The following is a 21,722-nucleotide window of genomic DNA, read 5'->3' on the forward strand; positions in this document are numbered from 1 at the left end:
TTAATCCTCCGCTGATTCGAGTCTTTTTGCAATATCCTTGATTTTGGAATCTCGGCTCTGTAGGACGACGAGGTTCCACTCAAAGGGATTGTCATCAATCACTAAAACTCCGAAAGATCTACTCAATGCATCAACGTGAGCCATTTTAGAGCCTGATCTATGTATCACCTTAAAATCAAAGTTTTGGAGTTCGAGGCTCCATCTCGCTATACGAGCATTAATATCGCGTTTTTCTAATGTCTGAGTGACGGCACTGCAGTCTGAAACAATTACAAAAGGTATATCTTGCAAATAAATATGGAACCTACGCAAAGCGTACACAATAGCTAGGGTCTCCAGCTCAAAGCTGTGGTATCGCGCTTCGACTTCAGTAGTCCGTCGACTGAAGTAAAACACGGGATGCATCATATTGTCGCTCTGCTTTTGCATCAGAATTGCTCCGAACCCATGAATACTTGCGTCGCAGTGTAACTCCGTACTGGCTTTTGGATTATATACGGCTAAAATTGGTGCTTCTACTAGTTTATTTTTTAACGTTACGAATGCGTTTCTCTCACATTCTCCAAATTTGAAAGCGGTATCCTTTTTAAGAAGGCCATATAGTGGTCGCGCGATAATAGAGAAATCTTTGATGAATCTCCGAAAATACGATGCCAATCCAACAAAAGAATGGGCTTCCTTAATTGTCTTGGGTTCGGGGAAATTCTGCACTGCCATAACACCCCTGTCTGTGGGTTGTATCCCCTCTTTCGACACCTTATATCCTAAATATTCCACCTCTGTATACATAAAAGCACACTTCTCTAGTTTCAGCTCGAGCTTGTTGTTAACTAAAACGGTAAAAACTTTTTTTAAAATTTCAATGTGTGACTCCAATGTTTCGGTGGCGACTAGAATATCGTCTATATAAATAACAATATTGCCATCCCTCATTAATTCCGACATAACTTCATTCACAAATCGTTGAAATAATTGAGGTCCTATCTTAAGGCCAAATGGCATTCTCAAAAACTCGAACTGACCCAAAGGAGTTACAAATGACGTGTACTTTACCGATTCCGGTGCCATCGCAATGATAAAAACCATCTTTGAGGTCCAGTGAGCTATAAAAACGTTTGCCTCGCAGCGCATCCAGCTGGTCGTCGATCAAAGGTAGTGGATAATTATCGCGTACTAAAACCTTGTTCAGCGCTCGATAATCTACGCACATCCTAATATCTCCTGTCTTTTTCCGAGTTAGCACAATTGGGGAAGCATACTCTGAAACACTTTTCCTTATTATATTTCTGTGCAACAGATCATCTAAAATCTGCCGGACTTTTTCTTTTTCTGAAAAACCTAGCCTTCGCGGACCGAATGGCACAGGTTTATCATCTTTCAGAACTAGGGTAGCTTTTATTTGTACCTCGGGAACCTCTGGTCTGGCGGGTTTTACATAATAATCGCGAAATGTATCCTCAAACAATTTACGAGTACTCACCGGGACATTGCAACTTACATTAATATCAATGCAATTTGACTCATTACAAACAAGTAATATTTCGCTCACCGCTTTATCAAAATCTGGGTTATTTGTCAAACGGTAATTAAAAGACTTTAACGCGTCTCTACCTACCAGTAACGGAACAGACATCGTATTATCTGATACTACGCCAATAGTTATCGGTTTGCTACATTCATCCATAGTAATATTGGCTTTGACTATTCCTTTTACCTTGAGTTTAGAGTTATTGATGCCACGATATCTATTCCATTCCTGTCCCGGGGGTTGCAAATCTTTACTATTTATTAAACTTTCCTGAATGAGAGTAATCGGGGCATCCTGTGTCAACCCTGGCTGTGCATGAAAGTGATGCACCTCCTTGGACCCGTAGATCAGCCATCCTCTGGAATTCGTCTCGATGTTCTCCATATACATCCACGAAATGGATTTCGTCGTCCTCCTCGGGATGGTCGTCACCGTCGGATTTGCTTTCCTCTGATGTCAATTGTTCGCCTTCATTGACTAGACCCACCTGCCGGTCGGCCTTTCTAGTACTCGGACTAATCTTCTTGGTCACGTTCGACTCCTTGAGTTTATTGTTTCCAGCAGGGCAGTCCTTCGCGTAATGACCCGCCTCACCACACTGATAACACCTTATAATACCTCTGGTGCTTGGCTTTGGACTATCTTTCAAGGCCGACTTCGGAGAGGCAGTGCTGGGCGTGAAGCTCTTGAAACCTGAGCCTTCACGACGAGTCTGAAAGGTGTCCTCTAAAGAAATTCGTTGAAACGCTTTCGTCAACTCCTGCACTGTAGAGAAAGAGTGCATCCTCGCCTGATTTTTTAAAGCCTTCGATGGTATCCCCTCGATGATATAATCGACTATTTCTTCTTCTGCAATAGGAACTTTATTTCCCTTGATCACTTTATCGTGACAGTAGTCGCTAAATGATTCCTTCTTCTCCCATACTCGATTCTCAAACTGACGTTTCCTTTCCAATCTGCTCAGGGGCTGGTTAAACATCGTGCCCATTTTCTCCAGCAGCCTATCCACTCTCATTGACAAATGCTCGACTAAAGAAAAATACCAGTCGCCTGCTTTCCCCCGCAGTTTCGAACCGACCAGTACCTTCGCGGCATTTTCGTCAAGCTCATACGTATCCCTCAGTAAATTGACCTGAGCCTTCCATCGTTCGAAATCATCGCCTGAGCCATTGTACTCGCTGAGAAGATCACTGACGTTCTTAATATTTAATGTAGTTCGAGAAACCGTAGACAAACTATTCCTTGGAGACGCTCGTAGCAAGTCATTTTCCCGACGTAAAAGTTCGATCTCTCTTTGCATTATATCGCGTTCTCTAGATAACAATTCCATTTCTCGTTGAGATAAATTTTCACCTACCGGCGGTATAACCTCTCTTGTCTGCGCCGCCTCCTCTTCCTGGCCGCCGTCCTCAAGGTCATCTTCAACCGGTTGTTGCTGGGCCGCCTCGGTAATCCAAGCCTCGGAAGGATCCGCCTGCTGTAGCCTTGCAATTAATTCAACTTTACGTCCATATGTAGGCAATTTATGTTGCCGCAGAATATTTTTTAGCTGTGCCACGCTAAGTGCTTCCGGATCCATCCTAAATACAATAGTTCGCAAATGAGCGTATTTCTTTTTATCGCGCGCACCTAGCTGCGTTAAGAAAACTATTATTTCTATTGCACGGATACGCCCTTCTCACGCTCCTCCTCGTGTCACCTCGATGGACCACGCACACGGCAGTTCTAACCTCAATGGGTCCTTTGTCCCGCACGCACACAGCAGTGCTAATCTCGATGGATCATTTTCCCGCACGCACACAGCAGTACTAGATTCTTGATCCCACTTCTGAATTTGTAGCACAAGAAATAACTCAAGGTCCCTAAGGATCTTATTTTATTATTACAAAATAAACAGAGCTTTCGTCACATGCTTGACGCGTGTCGTCGCTACGCTTTTTTCTGTCGCCTGCGCCGCCGCACTACGCTGGCCCGCAGGGCTCCGCGCACGATAAATAGGGCCCTGCGTGCTACACTTTATAATATATATTTTAACATTAATTAATATTAATTGTTATTACATTATTGTGTGTTTGTTTGTGTGCGCGTGCGAGTGTTATAATCTTTCGTAATTTATTATTCTCTCTTACCAATCATTGTTGCTTTTGGATCAAGTGCCGGAAGAAGAGTATCCTTTGTTATATCTCCGGGTCCACACCAACATCCATACATTTTTCAGATATATTTTTTAGCTCTTTGGCGAACTCGTTGATTATAAGTGATGCATTGTTTCTGCACATATTATCAAATAAATCGTACTGCGCTGGTTGTACCATGGTTTTATGATAATGTTTAAATAACTAGAATATAAAAAAATATATAAAATATGAAAAGATATATAATATAATAAGATTGAAGGAAATGAACTAATAAGAGCCGATGCGTCGGCATTTTAATACACAAATATTTTGTGTGTAATTATTCTTTATTTATTCAGAACGTTTCTGTCCTTTCCCCATGGAAAAATATATATGTAAAAATATATGTAATATATTATATATATTTTGAAATATATGTATAATATAAATACATATTTGCATAATATAATTTATATATATATTTAAAAAATATATGTAAGTAAAAATATAGTTTTATTATATTGAATTTGAATATAATCTATAACAAATAAATATTATATGCATATATATATATATATGCTCTATATTTTGAATAATAATTTGTATATATTATTATAATTGGATTTTTCCATATATGTGTGATATCACTTAAACTGTATAAAGATATATATACAGGGTGTCCGGTAATAGTCGCATCAACCGTCGTGTGCAGGTAGAGCTAGTTAAACCGAGTAGAAAAGTCCTCTACCATTTTGCGATATTCTCAATAATAAGAGAGATATTAATTAATAAAGATCGGCCAATTCGCGTGACGACGGCGAGAAGAGACAGCCCAGTTTTATGTCGTTACTAAGCATGCGGCGAAAAGAAACAGTATAATGTTACACGGTTGCTAAGCGCGCGATGAAGCGGGGAGGAGCGCTTTACAAAAGACAGTAACTCCATACGAGTAGCGCTAACTCTGGACCCCCGAGTGGGCTGTCTCTTCTCGCCGCACGCTTATCATCGCGCGAATTGGCTGATTTTCTTTAATTTATTTCTCTCTTATTATTGAGAATATCGCAAAATGGTAGAGGACTTTTCTACTCGGTTTAACTAGCTCTACCTGCACACGACGGTTGATGCGACTATTACCGGACACCCTGTATATATATATATATATATATGTGTGTGTAATATATGTGTATATATTTCTATCATATATATATATATATATATCACATATAATCTTTATATAGTTATACATATATTAATATAGGATTCTTGCATATATGTATGGTATATATTAACTTTATAAATAGAATTATATTATATATATATATATATATATATTACATTATATATATATATATATTATATATATATATAATATATATACAAATATATATATTATATTTATATTATGTATATATTTTTGCATATATTACAAATATTATATTCTTTACTTATATTTGTTATATAACCCTAAACGGCAAACAATGATTAAATTTTGTTTATGCAAACTTATATTTCATATATATTATAAATATATTTTTACATATATATATAAATATATTTTTGCATATGTATAAATATCTTTTTACATATACAGGGTGTCCGGTAATAGTCGCATCAACCGTCGTGTGCAGGTAGAGCTAGTTAAACCGAGTAGAAAAGTCCTCTACCATTTTGCGATATTCTCAATAATAAGAGAGATATTAATTAATAAAGATCGGCCAATTCGCGTGACGACGGCGAGAAGAGACAGCCCAGTTTTATGTCGTTACTAAGCATGCGGCGAAAAGAAACAGTATAATGTTACACGGTTGCTAAGCGCGCGATGAAGCGGGGAGGAGCGCTTTACAAAAGACAGTAACTCCATACGAGTAGCGCTAACTCTGGACCCCCGAGTGGGCTGTCTCTTCTCGCCGCACGCTTATCATCGCGCGAATTGGCTGATTTTCTTTAATTTATTTCTCTCTTATTATTGAGAATATCGCAAAATGGTAGAGGACTTTTCTACTCGGTTTAACTAGCTCTACCTGCACACGACGGTTGATGCGACTATTACCGGACACCCTGTATACATAAATATACAGGGTGTCCCATAATTCGCGAACCACCCGTCAGTTGCAGGTAGAGCATGTTGAACTGAATAGAAAAGTCCTCTACCATTTTGCGATTTTCGCAATAATTAATGAGAAATAAATTAAAGAAGATCAGCCAATTCGCGTGACGACGCCGAGAAAAGACAGCCCAGTTTCATATCGTTACTAAGCATGCGGCGAAAAGAAACAGTATAATGTTACACGGTTGCTAAGCGCGCGATGAAGCGGGGTGGAGCGCTTTATAAAAGACAGTAACTACATACGAGTAGCGCTAACTCTGGACCCCCGAGTGGGCTGTCTCTTCTCGCTGCACGCTTATCATCGCTCGAATTGGCTGATTTTCTTTAATTTATTTCTCATTAATTATTGAGAAAATCGCAAAATGGTAGGACTTTTTTACTCAGTTTAACCTACTCTACCTGCAACTGACGGGTGGTTCGCGAATTATGGGACACCCTGTATACTATTTATATTTTTTAATAACAAAAAATTATATAATTTTGTATATGCAGACTTATATTTCATATATACTTTTGCATATATTATAAATATATTATAAGCGGCAAAAAATGATTTAATTTCTTATATGCACTTATATATTTTATATATGTATTAATATATATTTATATATGTATAAAATATATTTTAGAATATATTTTTGAATATAGATTTTTCCATGGGCGTTTCTTTGGATCATCTTTAGCTTATCGTTTAATAATACGTGTTCGGTATGATGTATAAAAAACAACATTCACTATTTATACAATAAGCTGAGGATGGTCCAAAGAAAGTACTAAAATGTTTTGAATAAATTAAGAATAATTACACACAAATTGCGTAATAAACCATAAGAATCTTTCGTAATTAATTTAAATTAATAAATTTACGTTTTAATTCCGACTGACTGATTGAGTTAACGGACGATCTTTGTTAAAACAGTTTGGAATAATTTAACATTCTTTCTTGCGACCGTTTTATCATACCGAATTATATACATTAATCATACATCTAACAAACTGCGTTTAATTGGATCGCCTGTTCGATGAATTTTAAAATCGGACACTAATGAATATGATGGACGTACATGAATCGAAAGTTAACGAAAGAATATCGTAAATGTATGATTGATTCTCTAGCGTTTCCTTTCGTAAGTATCCTATTAATATGTTATCGTTTCTTATTATTTCTTTTCGCTAACCCATACAGCATTGAATGATTGTAGAAACATATTGCATAGATCTAACATTATAATATTGCATGTGAGTTGTGAAATATTCATGCAATATTACTGCAAGAATGTGGCAACAGTAAAATTTCCGCTTTTAAAAAAATTACAATGTAATACTATGGTATTATTACGGTGCAATATATTAAAAATAATATTAAATAAAACTTTTTATTTCGATATATTACGCGCTTTCATCATTATGTTTACTTATAGTAATTTAATGTAGTAAAATATATATATTTCTATAATTATTAACTTTAAATTAAGTAAATTCTAGTTTATGCTGATGTTATAAAACATTGATGTTATAACATCAAGCGTTAAATCTAGCATTTACTCGACATTTTAAAGTTAAGAGACAATTGTACCTTTAGTCTTAGAGCTAATTTCATCAACTTTATATAATTCTCCTGACTATAACTTAAGTACGAGATAGATAGTGAATCGCGCGTCGCATAGCGGTAAATGAAGGAACTAACGATTTGACTGAATACTATTTTTTTATAATATTTTTGGAATGTTGCTGTAAGATTTTTCATAAAATATTACAGTTATATGTTTCTATAATGTCCCTACAGTATTACAATGCAACTTGCAAGATTGTAATATTACTGCAATGTAATTGCAATGTACTGTTTTTGCAAATCGTATCGGTTCCTATTGTTTTCTATCGATTTTTTATCAGGGATGTTTTCTGTTGTAACTTTACGATAATACATTTATAAAATACGTTTTCAATTGTTTATGGTTGATGCATGATTAAAAATTATAGGTTTTTTCGTAATTGTACGTTAAAAAACTTAAAACTTTTTTATTCTAAATATACAATTGATTACGAATAGATTTTCAATCATTTTTGATAAATTCCAATAAAACAATGAAACAAGTGTGCAAATTGGAAACTTGCACATTGCTTCCTCACCATTCTATTTCGCTCATTAATCTTTCTCTATGAGCAAGCTAGTTTTTCAATTTTGGCTTCCTCATAGAGGAAGCTTAATGAGCGAAATAGAATGGTGAGGAAGCAATGTGCAAGTTTCCAATTTGCACATTGCTTCCTCACCATTCTATTTCGCTCATTAAGCTTCCTCTATGAGGAAGCCAAAATTGAAAAACTAGCTTGCTCATAGAGAAAGATTAATGAGCGAAATAGAATGGTGAGGAAGCACTCACTTGTTTCATATAAAATAACATTTTTTGTCACGTATATATATGTGTGTATGTATGTATGTACTTCCTTTTGTATATTCCTTTAGTATGTTTCTTTCGTAAAATTTTCATTTTTTGAAAAATTTAAAATTTCATAAAAAATAAATCCCTTTACCGATTTTCGTCAAATTCAATACCAACCAACCTTTAATGATAATCTATTCGTATAAAAAAATTTAAACCGATATCTCAAAATTTACGAAAATTAGAGCAATCACGCCCTTTTTATAAAAAATTCAAAATTTTATAAAAAAAGAACCACTTAGCCGATTCAAGCCAAATTCAATACCAACCAACCTTTAATGATAATTTATTTGTATAAAAAAATTTAACCCGATATCTCAAAATTTACGGAAGTTAGAGAAATCACGCCATTTTTAAAAAAAATTAAAATTGTATTAAAATCTAAAACACTTTATGAATTTTTCTAAAAATTACAGTAAATAAAAGTGTTGTACTACTTTACTTGTGTGCAAAATTAAAGCGCTGTAGCTCAAGCAGTTCTTGAGTTATGGACGTTTGAAAAATTCGTAGATGGATACATACATACATACATACATACAGACATTTTGTAAAAATGTGATTTTTCGATGTTTTGGAACATTCTAAACACATTGGCATAGAAATCCGAAAAAAAAAAATTTTTTACGAAAACAAAGCTTCCTCTATGAGGAAGCAAAACAATATATCACAATAAGAATTTTATCGTATTCTAACGACTAAATCCGCTTTTTACAGAGAATGAAAGAAAACGATAAAAAACGATAACATTTCTTTCGAAATCTAAAAAGTAAAACAATAAGAAACGATAAGATTTTCTACAGATCGTATCGGTTCCTATTGTTTTCTATCGATTTTTTTTATCAGAGGGGTATCACGCATTCATTCTGTCTAGTCGTTTCTTGGCTCATGAACCTTGGAACAATGTGCCTAGAGACCCATTATGGATGATCTTAATTTAACTTAAGAACGGAAAGCTTTTCTCGGACAAGACGATGAAAGAAAGTATCTCGATGTGTAACTTTACAGTAATCGTTTTTTCGTTTATTTTTTATGTTATAACTTTCTTCGAATTATGTCATTTGCGCTGAAGATGGCCCAAAAATGGGTCCGAAACGTCCGCTAATATGTAAATTAGTCTGTACACATTATCTAATATAAGTTAAGTAAGAATTTTAATTTTCTTTTTGTTTTTTATTTTTGCGTTCGACCGTCTACGCCAGGCTCAAAATTGCTAATTAATTTTGTATTTAAAATAATTGTGCAATCTGCTTAACTCATCTGCTTCAATTTTGCTATAATATTGCTATAGCATTATAGTTAATTTTTTTTTTATATTATATTATATTTACAACCTTCCTATTTATGATCCAGCAATAATTGATATTTGACTCCTCTTTCATTTGAAAGAGTTTGTACGCTATATATATATATATATCGTACGAATATAGGTGTCTCTCTATTTTTCACATTTTCATAATTGTATCACGATGTACGAGATGACATATATTTATATAATTATAAATAAATTAAAATTCTTTGGCATTAAAATTCAATGAAATGTTTCGTTTATGTGTATATGAATGTGTTTGTATTTGTGTGTATATGTGCATAATAATTATACGAATCTGATAGAATTGTTGTATTCAGTACAGAATCAAGAATCAAGCGAGAGGACGGTTTTAGATTTGAGAATTGTAGAAAAAAATATCAGGTCAGGATATACAAGAAAAACAACAATATTTCACATTTAGCTCAACTACGCATAAATTACACTCGACACACACATTAACATTACCGTAATAATATTAATTTATTTTGTTAATAATGTCAGCTTTTTTTACGAATTGCTTTATACATATAATTAACGCGATGATACTCAATTTAAGATCGAATTGTTTTTTTCAACCATCGACATATATTATTTTGTTATATATATATTTCTGTTTTATATAAAATTAATTGTAGAATATAATTTCTTCATTACGAGTTATCAATCACATAATTATTAAAAAATATTATTAAAAAAATATTAATACTTTATTAATATATTAAAAATTTATTATTGTAAAAACAATATTAATACTATTAATTAAATCCAAACTTTTCATAAACGATAAGACAAAGTTTTGAATCTTTCAACGATTTTAAAAAGACAGCTCACAAGTAATCCTACTCAAGAACTAATAACTACTGATAACTCTTAAATATGTTATAAAAATATGTTATGAAATATTTCATAAAAATTAAAATAATAATATGTTTTAAATAATACGTTATACACTATAAACTCGATTAATATTTTTCGACAGACATCAGTTGATAACTGCGTAATAAATATTAATCGAGTTTATAATATTATAACATTATTTGAAACATATTATTATTTTAACTTTTATGAAATGTTTTATAACATATTTTTATAATATATGTATTTAACAGTTATCAGTTGATTTCTATCAAAAAATATTGGAGTTTATTATAACATATTATTTATAAAATTATTATATTTTAACTCTTATAATATATTATTATTTTAAAAATTAATTATCAAATTAACGCTTTTATCAGCTAATTTTTGTCAAAAAATATTAATAAAGCATAAATTTGATAATTAAATTTCATCGTAATAAAAATTAAATATACTGTTATAAAAATTAAAACAGTAATATGTTGTAAATAATATGCTATAATACTTTATCCACCACCTCCACGCTGCATATCTCGCGTGAGACTGACTGCAAGATTCTGGTAAGCAGCGGTATCGCCAAGCGTAGCCTGTACGTCTCGCGCGAAACGCGCAGCGCGAAGGACGTATGGGGTGCGCTTGGCGACACCGCTTCTCAGAGTCTTGCGGTCAATCTTGCGCGAGACGTTGAGCGTGGTAGATGTGTACAGACGCACGAATCTAATGGAAGCGCAGATATTTTGATCGAAAGATTCTTGTAGAAAATTCTATTTTTTTTGTTCTCTGTTAAGATTTAAATAAAGAATTTTTATGCATTGCATAATTAATTCACATATTTTTATGCATGCATTGCAATCACAATGCATAAAAAATAATATATAATAATTAATTATGCAATGCATAAAAATTCAGTATTTAAATCTAAAACAGAAAATGCGAACAAAAAAATAGAATTTTCTACAAGAATCTTTTGATAATCGTGATAATCACAACATCGAGACTAATTACGATTTTATTGATGAAAAAATTTGTTTCCGCCTTCGAGGAAAGGCGCGTCCGAGGAAAAAATCAGTTGAATTCTGTCAAAAAATATTAATCGAGAACAAAGAATTATAATATATTATTTACAACATATATATTACTATTTTAATTTTTATAATATATTATTACTTTGAGATTTAATTACAACACTAGAACAACACAAGTGCGCGCTACCAGCTGCGCCATTCTTCTATTTTATATTTATAAAAATTTTATATTTAAAAAAATAATATAAATTTTTAATTACAAATAATATAAATTTTGTTTAAACTAGATTAATATTTTTCAGAATCAGCTGAAATCAGCTAAAGCGTCAATTTGCTAATTAAATTTTTAATTAATAATATATATTGTAAAAATTAAAATAATGAAATATTTTAAATAATATAAAACTTATTTATTCGTTGGAAAATATAACTACTATAAAACGTTTACGAATAATTATTTAAAAGTATTTTAATTCTTGAAACTATTTGTTTCAAGTCATTTTGTCGATTCGAGTTAAGATACATTATATTTCAAACGCGAGATAAACTCAATGATCAACTACTGTTAAAAATTCCGAGACAGATGAAATAAATCAATCTTTTGGGTTACATAAATTTATGTTTTCTTATGCTAAATTTATGATTTTATTTGAAGAGTTGGAGTAAAACAGAAGATCTCGTATCCTTCAAAGTTTTTCGGAAATATAGCCTGTTTTATGTTTCTCATAAATTTATTCTTGCATTTGAATTTCATTGCTTTACAATTTTATTTTATTTTAATTATCTGTAGAGAAAAACATATAACTAACATTAAAAAGCGTTAATATTACTGTTTGATGATATGTAAATGTTAAATTTCGATAAACTAATAAAACTAATAATGTTATTAAATTATATTTTTCGAATTCTATATAAGAAACATTTGGAAGCGATAAAATAATATATGTAGTCGAAATTTAACATTATATATTATTGCGTACATATTTAAATAACATATTTAATAATCTACAAAATTTGTAGAAATGTCAATTGTGCTGTTATAATGTAATAAAAAAAAACTTTAATTGATTCCCTCCCTTAAATTTGTGTAACCATGCGATAAACTTAACTCTATTTCAATTTTGCTAAAATATTGCTATAGGTAATAGCATTATACTTTATATTTTCGATAATTTATATTAATTCTAAATCTTCTTTTCTATGGTTCAACATTAACAGAATCGATAGATTTTTGACTTTTCTTTACATGACGTTTGCAATATAAATAAATGTCTATTTATTTCTTTATATTTTCATATATGTATCATGATGTATGAGATAACAAATATTTATATAATTATAGATAAATTTTATATGTTAACATAATAAATTTTGAATTTTGCACATTAATTTCAAATGATTTATTTTGAAATTCCGTTTATGTGTATATGTGAATATGTGTGTTGATATTCGTGTGTCTCTATATGTTATGATACTGATAGTCATAATGGATAATAGTCCAAAATTTTTCGCACATATCCGATGACAATTTACGCGTGCTCAGCGTAATATAAATACATATATAAAAGCAGTGGTTACATCGAGGCACAAATACACAAAGAAAGTTTGCCACGGTTTTATTACTGTACAGCCAAAAATGGAACTGGAAAATGAACAGGAGGAATTTGGTGAGTCGAAAGATATTTTACAAAATTAAACAATTTTGATTCCCGATTTCATAAACAGATAATTAAGATATAGAGCGCTAATATTTCTTTTGTGCTAATATTATTATTTTTTAACAAATTATTCTTAGGTAATTTACTATATTTCCATGTAATAGCGCGAGCATCGCATAGCAAGTCTCGCAATTCTTTAGATTCAAGTAGAGTCGCGTATATTATTTTGATGTTTACCGGTATTAACAATATTTTAGCGAATCGTTTTGCATACTAGATATGCACGAAATAAGTTTAATGTTAAGGTTACAACTTTCACTTCGTATATCACTTCGTATTAAAAATATATTTGAATAAATGTCAGATGTTTAGATATATAGAATTATTGCAGAATATATCATTTCTTCTATACATATATTTTTAAGTATTAAATATTACTATTAAATTTCATCAATAATAATCGACCGATTTTGAATTTTGCGTTTATTTTACTTGCTGGAAATATAATCAACATACTATTCAAAAAGTTCGTTACATTTAACAAAATAGATATGTTAGTAAACATATGTAAAAATCCATTTCTTTTTTGATTATCATTATATGTATATTGATTTTATCGTATTTTGAGTCAAATATTTAATTATTAAAATATTATAAAAATTTTTCTATATATATATTCAAAATAAATGTCGAAAAAATTTTAGTTTATTACATACTGTATTTACATCCATTTAATTTCAAATATTGCTAATTGTTATAATTAATTTATAAATTTTAATTATAATTTATTCAGAATTTGTATTTCTAATATAATTTTTTAATCAATTTTATTTGATCTTTCTCTATATTCTTTTTTTTTCTATTTGCCAGAGAATATAATGAAGGAAGCACTTTTTAAGTTTGCAATCACAAGTCTGAATAAATATATAAAGCTCAAGCCGAAGAACGATTTTGTTTTTAGTCCATATAACATATACGAGGGACTTCTGTCGTTTTACCTTATCTCCAGTGGTGACATTGAAAATTGTCTAAAACAAATTCTTCATTTGGAGAACGTCTCGAAATATGACTTGATAAATAATATTAATTTTAATAAATACGTAAGAAATATTTATCGCACAAAAACAGATGTAAATGCTTTTGACGCATTCTTGCATTAAATAATGGAAATAATAATAATAAAAGAGTCAAAATTTTTATTCTACATTGTATAAAACAACATGTAAAGATATTTATTAAATAGAAACTTTGCAACTCTGACAAATATATTAAGCAGTATAATAGCGATAATAACTAAAAAAATTTTTTTTATCAGACAAATATGATTTCAAAACTTTGATACATTTTAAATATATTATCGAGCACAATCTTTTAATAAATAATTTTTTAGTAAAATTCAAAAACCTTGCTTCTCCTAATATCTAATTTTGACTCTTTTTTATATAGATTAGTTTGATTGAAATAACTTGTGTGATTTTAAAATATAATATAAAGAATCAACCTAAATAAACGTGTAAACGAAACAGTTTAGAGAAATGACATAAGTCTTTTATTTAAAAATGAATAGGGATCTTACAGACATTTTCTTTGATGTTCTAGAAAACATATCAAAATCCCGATTACGAGACTCTAAATAGATGTGTTATTATAAACAGTAAGTCTTCTGTAAATCTTTCACCGATGAACAAAATTTTCAACAGTGAATTCGTATCCTTAAGCAGCAATAATATCGAGAATACAGATAAAATTATCAATAAAGATATACAACGTCTGACAGAGAATCACATTCGTAATCCGGTAAAATTAAGGGCAACAAATAAAAATATGAACATCGTTTTGATGAGCACACACTATTTCTATGGTCGAAGACTCGAAACTTCCTCGACTTGTCAACCATCAAGAGTATCGACTATTTCTGCCGAATTGATGTGTACAACCGGTGAGCATGCCATCTTTTCTTTTCACATGTTTTTACATACCGTAAATTTTATTATATTGTTAAATTTTTTTAATTAATTGTAAACAAAACATATTTTGTCGACTTAATTTATTTCGTACAAAACACCGTCTTATCCCTTTCGTCAATTAACGGATAACCATATATATTATATGTTAAAAATGAGTCGAAATTTTCCATCGCCAGAAACAATGGTCCTTTATATTTAAAAAATTTCTAAAATATAACGGGAAATAATGTTCGAATGCTCAACAGCTGCTAAAAAGAATTTGTCGCAGTGTAATGTATCAAAGACAGTTGGTATCCATATGTTGACGAAAAGGCGCATGAAAAAATTATGCATTGAAATTAAATTTTAGTATAAAAATTTTTCATCAATGTTTGAAATTGTTAAGAATAAAATAATAATTTTTATCGCATTTTATTGCCACTTATTTTATTCTTACTTTTTTGGAATTAAGACAAAATAATTTCTAATTCTTGAAAATATAAAATGTTATATGGATTTTTTTTTAGTTTTTAATAATGAATTTGGAATGAACGTAAGCGAGTTCCCTATCAATGATGGTTGCACGTCGCTGTATATGTTGTCACCTTCTTTATCTGAATCGTACACCAACGGCAGACTGGACTACGGCAGCACTATTAGCCTTTGGGAATTGATTGAACGATTGTCGACTGACGAGGGAATTTACAAACTTCGGGAAATACTAAAACATGATATGAGTTCACATGCTACGCGTTATTCGTCTTTGCATTGATCTTCGAAATGGAGAAAAATTTGAATATGAATGATCTGCTGCGAGCACTAGACGCCAAACAATTATTTATGCCCGACGCGATTCGTGTGGATCATTTCTTCACGAGAGACGATGAAAGTGTGCACTTCGGTAATGTCGTGCATCGTGCTCACATCAAGGTCACGAAGGAGAACGTCAACGCAGCTGCGATCACCTTGATCACCGGACAAAAGCCCTCTTCGAGCAACACGATAACCGACGTGAATCACGATGTGCCGTTTGTTTGGCTGATTTATGACAAACTGCACGAAGACATCCTCTTTGTCGGCGTTTTTAATGAACATAACGAGATCAATTCCGAGATTTGGAAGAGTTAAATGCAGATTAACTGCAGAGGTACACAAATCGGACGTGGACTATGGAACGGCTACTAGTAACAGATCTGTATAGTTATTGGAAGATGTTGTAATTATTCTAACTATATTTTGTTATTTATGAGTCAATTTTTTGTCAATTTCAGTTAATATGCATTATCGCTCGTGCGCGATATACTCTATGAACAATTTATGTTTAAAATTTGGAGACCGAAGAAATACTATTCAAGTGTATCATACAAATTTATGTTCGCTTGGCATTTATATCATTTATCTGAAAATTGAAAAAAAAAGAAAATTTGTATTCTCCAAAATATTTTGGACATATAATCTGTTAGATGATTTGCATTAATCTATACTTGTATTTGAATTTCATTGTTTAAAAATTGTTTTTAATAAACTGAACTAAAAAACATGTAACTAACATTAAATAGCCTTGATATTATGATCTTATAATATGTAAATGCTAAATTTCGATGAACCAGTAAATATATGTATGAATGTATATATATGTATATTTATATACACACACACCACGTACATATTCATGTACATACATATACATACATGTACATTCATGTACATATATATATACATATATATATGTATACATATTCATATTTATATGTGTGTATACATATATACACGTATACATGTATATGAATAAAATTTCTGTCATAAATGTACATCATTGAATTACTTTTTCCGGATTTTATGGAAAAAACATTTGGAAGCCAAAAGATAATTATCTGTCGAAATTCAGTATTATTTATAGAATATATATTAAAATATTACATACAAAATTTGTAAAACGTTAAATGTGCTATCGTAATGTAAAAGAAAAAAGTTAAAATTATTTTTCTTTTATAAATATGTGCTGTGCTTAACTCTATTTGAATTATGTTATAGTATTGCTATAGTTAGTAAATATAATTATATCTTATATCTTTGATAACATATTATATATATTATATTTACATAAATCATTTTTTTTTCTAGCGTTCAACATTATCAGAATCGATAAATTTTTGATTCTTTTTTCATTTGACGTACACTATATATATAGAGATGCTATGTATTTCTTTAGATTCATAATTGTAGCACAATGTATGAGATAACGAATACTAATATAAGTATAAATAAATTGAAATTTTTTATACATTAATATCAAATGATATGTTTTAATGTTTTGCTTGTGGACAGTAAGTGAATGTGTTTTGTATTCGTGTATATGTGTATGTTATAATTTGTTATAATTTGTGATGTTATGATAGCACGCTTGTCTTCAATCCGAAACGAAGAATCAAACGAGAGAACGATTTCAGATTTGAAAATAGTAAAAGAATTTCGGGTCAAGATACATATATTAAGAGGAGAAAGATATCTCACATTCGGCTTTAGTGCAAAAATTCCTTCCGATAGCAATTAACGCTAATAAACTAGCTCTACTAAAACAAGATTACAGTTGCTAAGTAATATTGCGATCAAAGTTTTCAAATAAAATACTTGTGCACTTCACGTGGGCCATACTTTCGTCCCTGTAATTTTATCATCGATTTATAGATTTTTCTGTTATTATTTTATGTATTGTCGTAAAGTGTGAATTTTTATTTTGATATAATTTATTGGCCAAGTCTTCCAATTTGTTACATTTAAATACTCTAGTTTCACGTATACATATATTCTCGCGTTTTAGATATATATACTCAATAAATTTAATTTAAAATTATGACTTTTTCAGCTTTCACGTTAGAAAGTATACTTTGTAATTTATTATAATTAACACTTATCTCTTATCTAACATTTCTTTTTGTCAATTTGATTTTTTTTTATTTATCTTTTCTGATCATCAGGAAACCTAATAAAGAAGGGACGTTTCCAGTTCGCGATCAAATATCTTTATGGGTTAGAATAATTTAACAGAAAAAGAATTTTGCCTTCAGTCCGCGTTGCATATATGACGGACTTCTCATTATATATTTAGTTTTTAGTGGTGTTATTGAAAAGCATTTAAAGAACATCCTTCAATTATCGTAGATCAGCAAATTTGACTTGATAGATTGTAGTAATTTAAAGATAAATTTAGATGTAAATATTTCTGACGCATTTTTGCATTACATGCTGGCTACTATAATGGAAAGAGTCAACGTTTGCACGACAGACTGTATAAAATGTATAAGCAATTATGAAACGAAATCTTTCCCAATCTGAAAGATTGATGAAGAGATAATATAGCGATGACAAAAAGGAAATATATATATTTTTCAACAAAATAATGATTCAAGCTTCAACACGTCTTAAATTTGTTAGTAAACAGACTTTTAATGATAGATAACTTATAATGCAGAACTCCCCCTTTTTTTATCAAAATATTACTGTAATTTAGATTAATTTAAGTAAAGTAACATGATGATATTTAAGAATATAGAAAACACACATAAATGTTTGCAAAAATAAATATTCAATTTAAAAAATATAAAAATGATAAATAATTACGAGTTATCAATAACATAATTATTAAGAAATATTATTTTAAAAAATATTATGCTTTATTACTATATTTAAAAATTTTACGACAAAATTTTGAATTTGTCAACAATTTTAACAAGACAGCTCACAAGTAATCCTGATAACTACTGATAACTGTTAAATATGTTAGAAAAATATGTTATAAAATATTTTATAAAAATAAAAATAATAACATGTTTTAAATAATATGTTATAATACTATTTAAAAAACATATTATTATTTTAATTTTTATGAAATATTTTATAGCATATTTTTCTAACATATTCAACAGTTATTAGTTGAATTCTGTCAGAAAATATTAATCGAGAACAAAGAATTATAATATATTATTTACAACATATTACTATTTTCATTTTTATAATATATTATTACTTTGAGATTTAATTACAACACTAGAACAACACAAATGCGCGTTACCAGCCGCGCCATTCTTCTATTTTATATTTATAAAATGTTATTTAAAAAAAAATAATATAAAGTTTTTAAACTCGTTTAATATTTTTGACAGTTGTCAGCTGATTTCTGTCAAAAAATATTAATCGTAGATAAGACATTATAACATATTAATATATTATAATTTTCATAATCTAAGTAAATTTATGTTTTGATATATAAGTATTTTTTTAGATATATTTAATTGTAAAGTATTATTTTTTCAGCTTTTATTTAAAAAAGTAGACTCGAATAAACGTAAGAATTAGATAATACCACACTGCAGATTATAATTTCTTTTTGTTAAACATAATATATTAAACGACATTTTAACATAGTCATTGAATAAATGTTATAAGACATATTTAGGTTAGTTTTAACATAATTTTGCATTATATGATAAAAATGAGTCAAAATTTATAGATTTGTATTAGATATGACCCTAAAAATGTAAAAAAAATTTTAGATGAAAATGTACAAACGCTTTAAGTCATATTCCATTTAATTTCTCGCGCTCAAATTAAATTCGACGACAATATATACACGTGCGCTACATAATATACATACTTAAAAACGGCTACATGATATCGAGACACAGCCAAAGCAAGTTTGTCACTGTTTTGCTACCGTAGAGCTAAAATGGAGCAACAAATGTCAAAGGAGAAAATTGGTGAGTCGAAATATCTTTCACAAGTTCAGACAATTTTGATTCCGTTTTCACACAAACAAATAGTTAAGGCCCTGCGCACAATAGGAAAAATATTAGGAATAAATATTAAATATTAGGAATAAGAATTATTTTAAAATAGTAAAATCGGAAAAACTCTAATATAAAAATACAAATTCGAGTATAAAGGACTAATAAGAGCTAATAAACTACTAAGAGTCTTTTATACCCGAATTTGTATTTTTATATTAGAGTTTTTCCGATTTTATTATTTTAAAATATTTCTTATTCCTACTATTTAATATTTATTCCTAATATTTTTTCTATTGTGCGCAGGGCCTTAGATATACAATGCTAATATTTCCTTTGTGTTATATTATTTTATAACACACTTTTTTTAGTTAATTTTATACATTTCGATATAATTTAGTGAACATTGCATAGCGAGTCTCATGTTTCATTACATTAAAGTAATAAAATAAGTTCAATTTTAACGTACGACTTTTACTGCATAGACAGAAAGTATATGTGAATAAAATTTAGATTTTTCGATATATAGAATAATTGCACAATGTCATATCATTATTGTTAAGTATTAAATATTATTATTAAATTTAATCAATAATTCACCGATTTCAAATTATTCGTTTATTCTATTTATTGGAAATATAAGCAAAATAATATTTTTAGAATTATTTATGTATTTAACGTAATTTTTATGTAGACTTGTTAGTAAACATAGATAACAATATATTTGCGAATCTCTTTTTTTTTTTCTCTTTTGATTATCTCCATACATATGTTGTTTTAACGTATTTCATGTCATTACAGAAAAATTCAAACACGTTATATTATTTAATAATATGTAATTATTAATTACTTTTAGATTTTAAGTATTATTATAAAACATTGTTATAATTGATTTAATAATTTTAATTATAATGTAATAATATAATTTTAATTTTATTATGATTATATCACTTTAATAAATATCTTTTGTCAGTTTTGACCTTTTTTAGAATATTAATTTTTCTTTATTTGGCAGATAAAATAATGTCGGCGCTTTTCAAGTTCTCGATTAAATGTCTGCGTGTATATATGAACATCAAGCCGAAAGGCAACTACGTCTTCAGTCCCTATAACATATATGAAGCACTATTTTCGGTTTATCTTACGTCCAGCGGTACCATTGAACAGCGTCTAAAACATATCCTTTATTTAACGGATGTCTCGAAATATGACTTGATAGATACTGTTAATTTTGATAAATATTTCTCAAATTCAACAAATTCAGCATCAACCTCCCATGATGTACCATTAGAAGTAAATAATTCTGATGCTTTTTGCATTAAATGATGAAAATTATATAGGAAAATAAGTCGAAATTTTCAAGTCACAATTAAATGACATAACATGTAAAAGTACATTTAAATAAAAATTTTGAGACTCTAAAATACTTATTAAGCGGTAAGAAAGAATATATATATATTTATAAGCGAAATAGAGATTTGAAAATTTGATACTTTAAATATGTCATTGAGCAATCTATTAAAGAATGGATTCTTTAATAAAATTCAGAAATCTTGCTTATCGAGTAATATAACTTTGTTTCTTTTTCATATAAATTAATTTAAATGAAAGTAACTTGACGCGATTTTAGAATATAATAAAGATTCAGCCCGCATAAATAAAAATATGTATAAAATAATTTAGAGAAATAACCCAAGTTTTTTGATTAAGAATAAATAGAGATCTCACAAACATTTGATGTTCTTGATTCTAGGCAACCGAACCTTTGGCTGCACACGATTTCGAGAATGAAAGTATACTTTCGATTGAAGATAATATTACTGCATCACTTGAAAATCTACATTTAGAGGTAAATAAATTTGATACATTTTTGCATTGAATGATGGAAGTCATATAGGAAAATAAGTCGAAATTTTCAGGTCACATTGTATGACATGCCACGAGAAGAT

General features: G+C 29.6%; 2 protein-coding genes across 2 annotated transcripts; one reads left to right on the top strand and one right to left on the bottom strand.

Annotated features, from left to right (window-relative positions):
• LOC145945115 (uncharacterized) lies at positions 1-11,584 on the bottom strand. The gene is made up of 6 exons (XM_083053945.1): positions 11,544-11,584; positions 10,909-11,077; positions 3,211-3,356; positions 1,833-3,108; positions 1,054-1,714; positions 1-947 (listed from the first exon to the last, which is right to left on the bottom strand). Exons 1-6 carry the CDS (start codon positions 11,582-11,584, stop codon positions 1-3), a joined length of 3,240 nt encoding a protein of 1,079 aa, XP_082910071.1.
• A 4,185-nt stretch (positions 11,585-15,769) lies between these two features.
• Positions 15,770-16,117, top strand: LOC145945116 (serpin B3-like). Its single transcript, XM_083053946.1, has one exon. The coding sequence runs from the start codon at positions 15,770-15,772 to the stop codon at positions 16,115-16,117; it is 348 nt and encodes a 115-aa protein (XP_082910072.1).
• The last annotated feature ends 5,605 nt before the right edge of the window (positions 16,118-21,722 follow it).

Source organism: Prenolepis imparis, unplaced genomic scaffold, assembly GCF_030444845.1.
Source record: "Prenolepis imparis isolate NDT839.2.m4 unplaced genomic scaffold, iyPreImpa1.0 SCAF_14, whole genome shotgun sequence".
NCBI classification, from domain to species: Eukaryota; Metazoa; Arthropoda; class Insecta; order Hymenoptera; family Formicidae; genus Prenolepis; species Prenolepis imparis.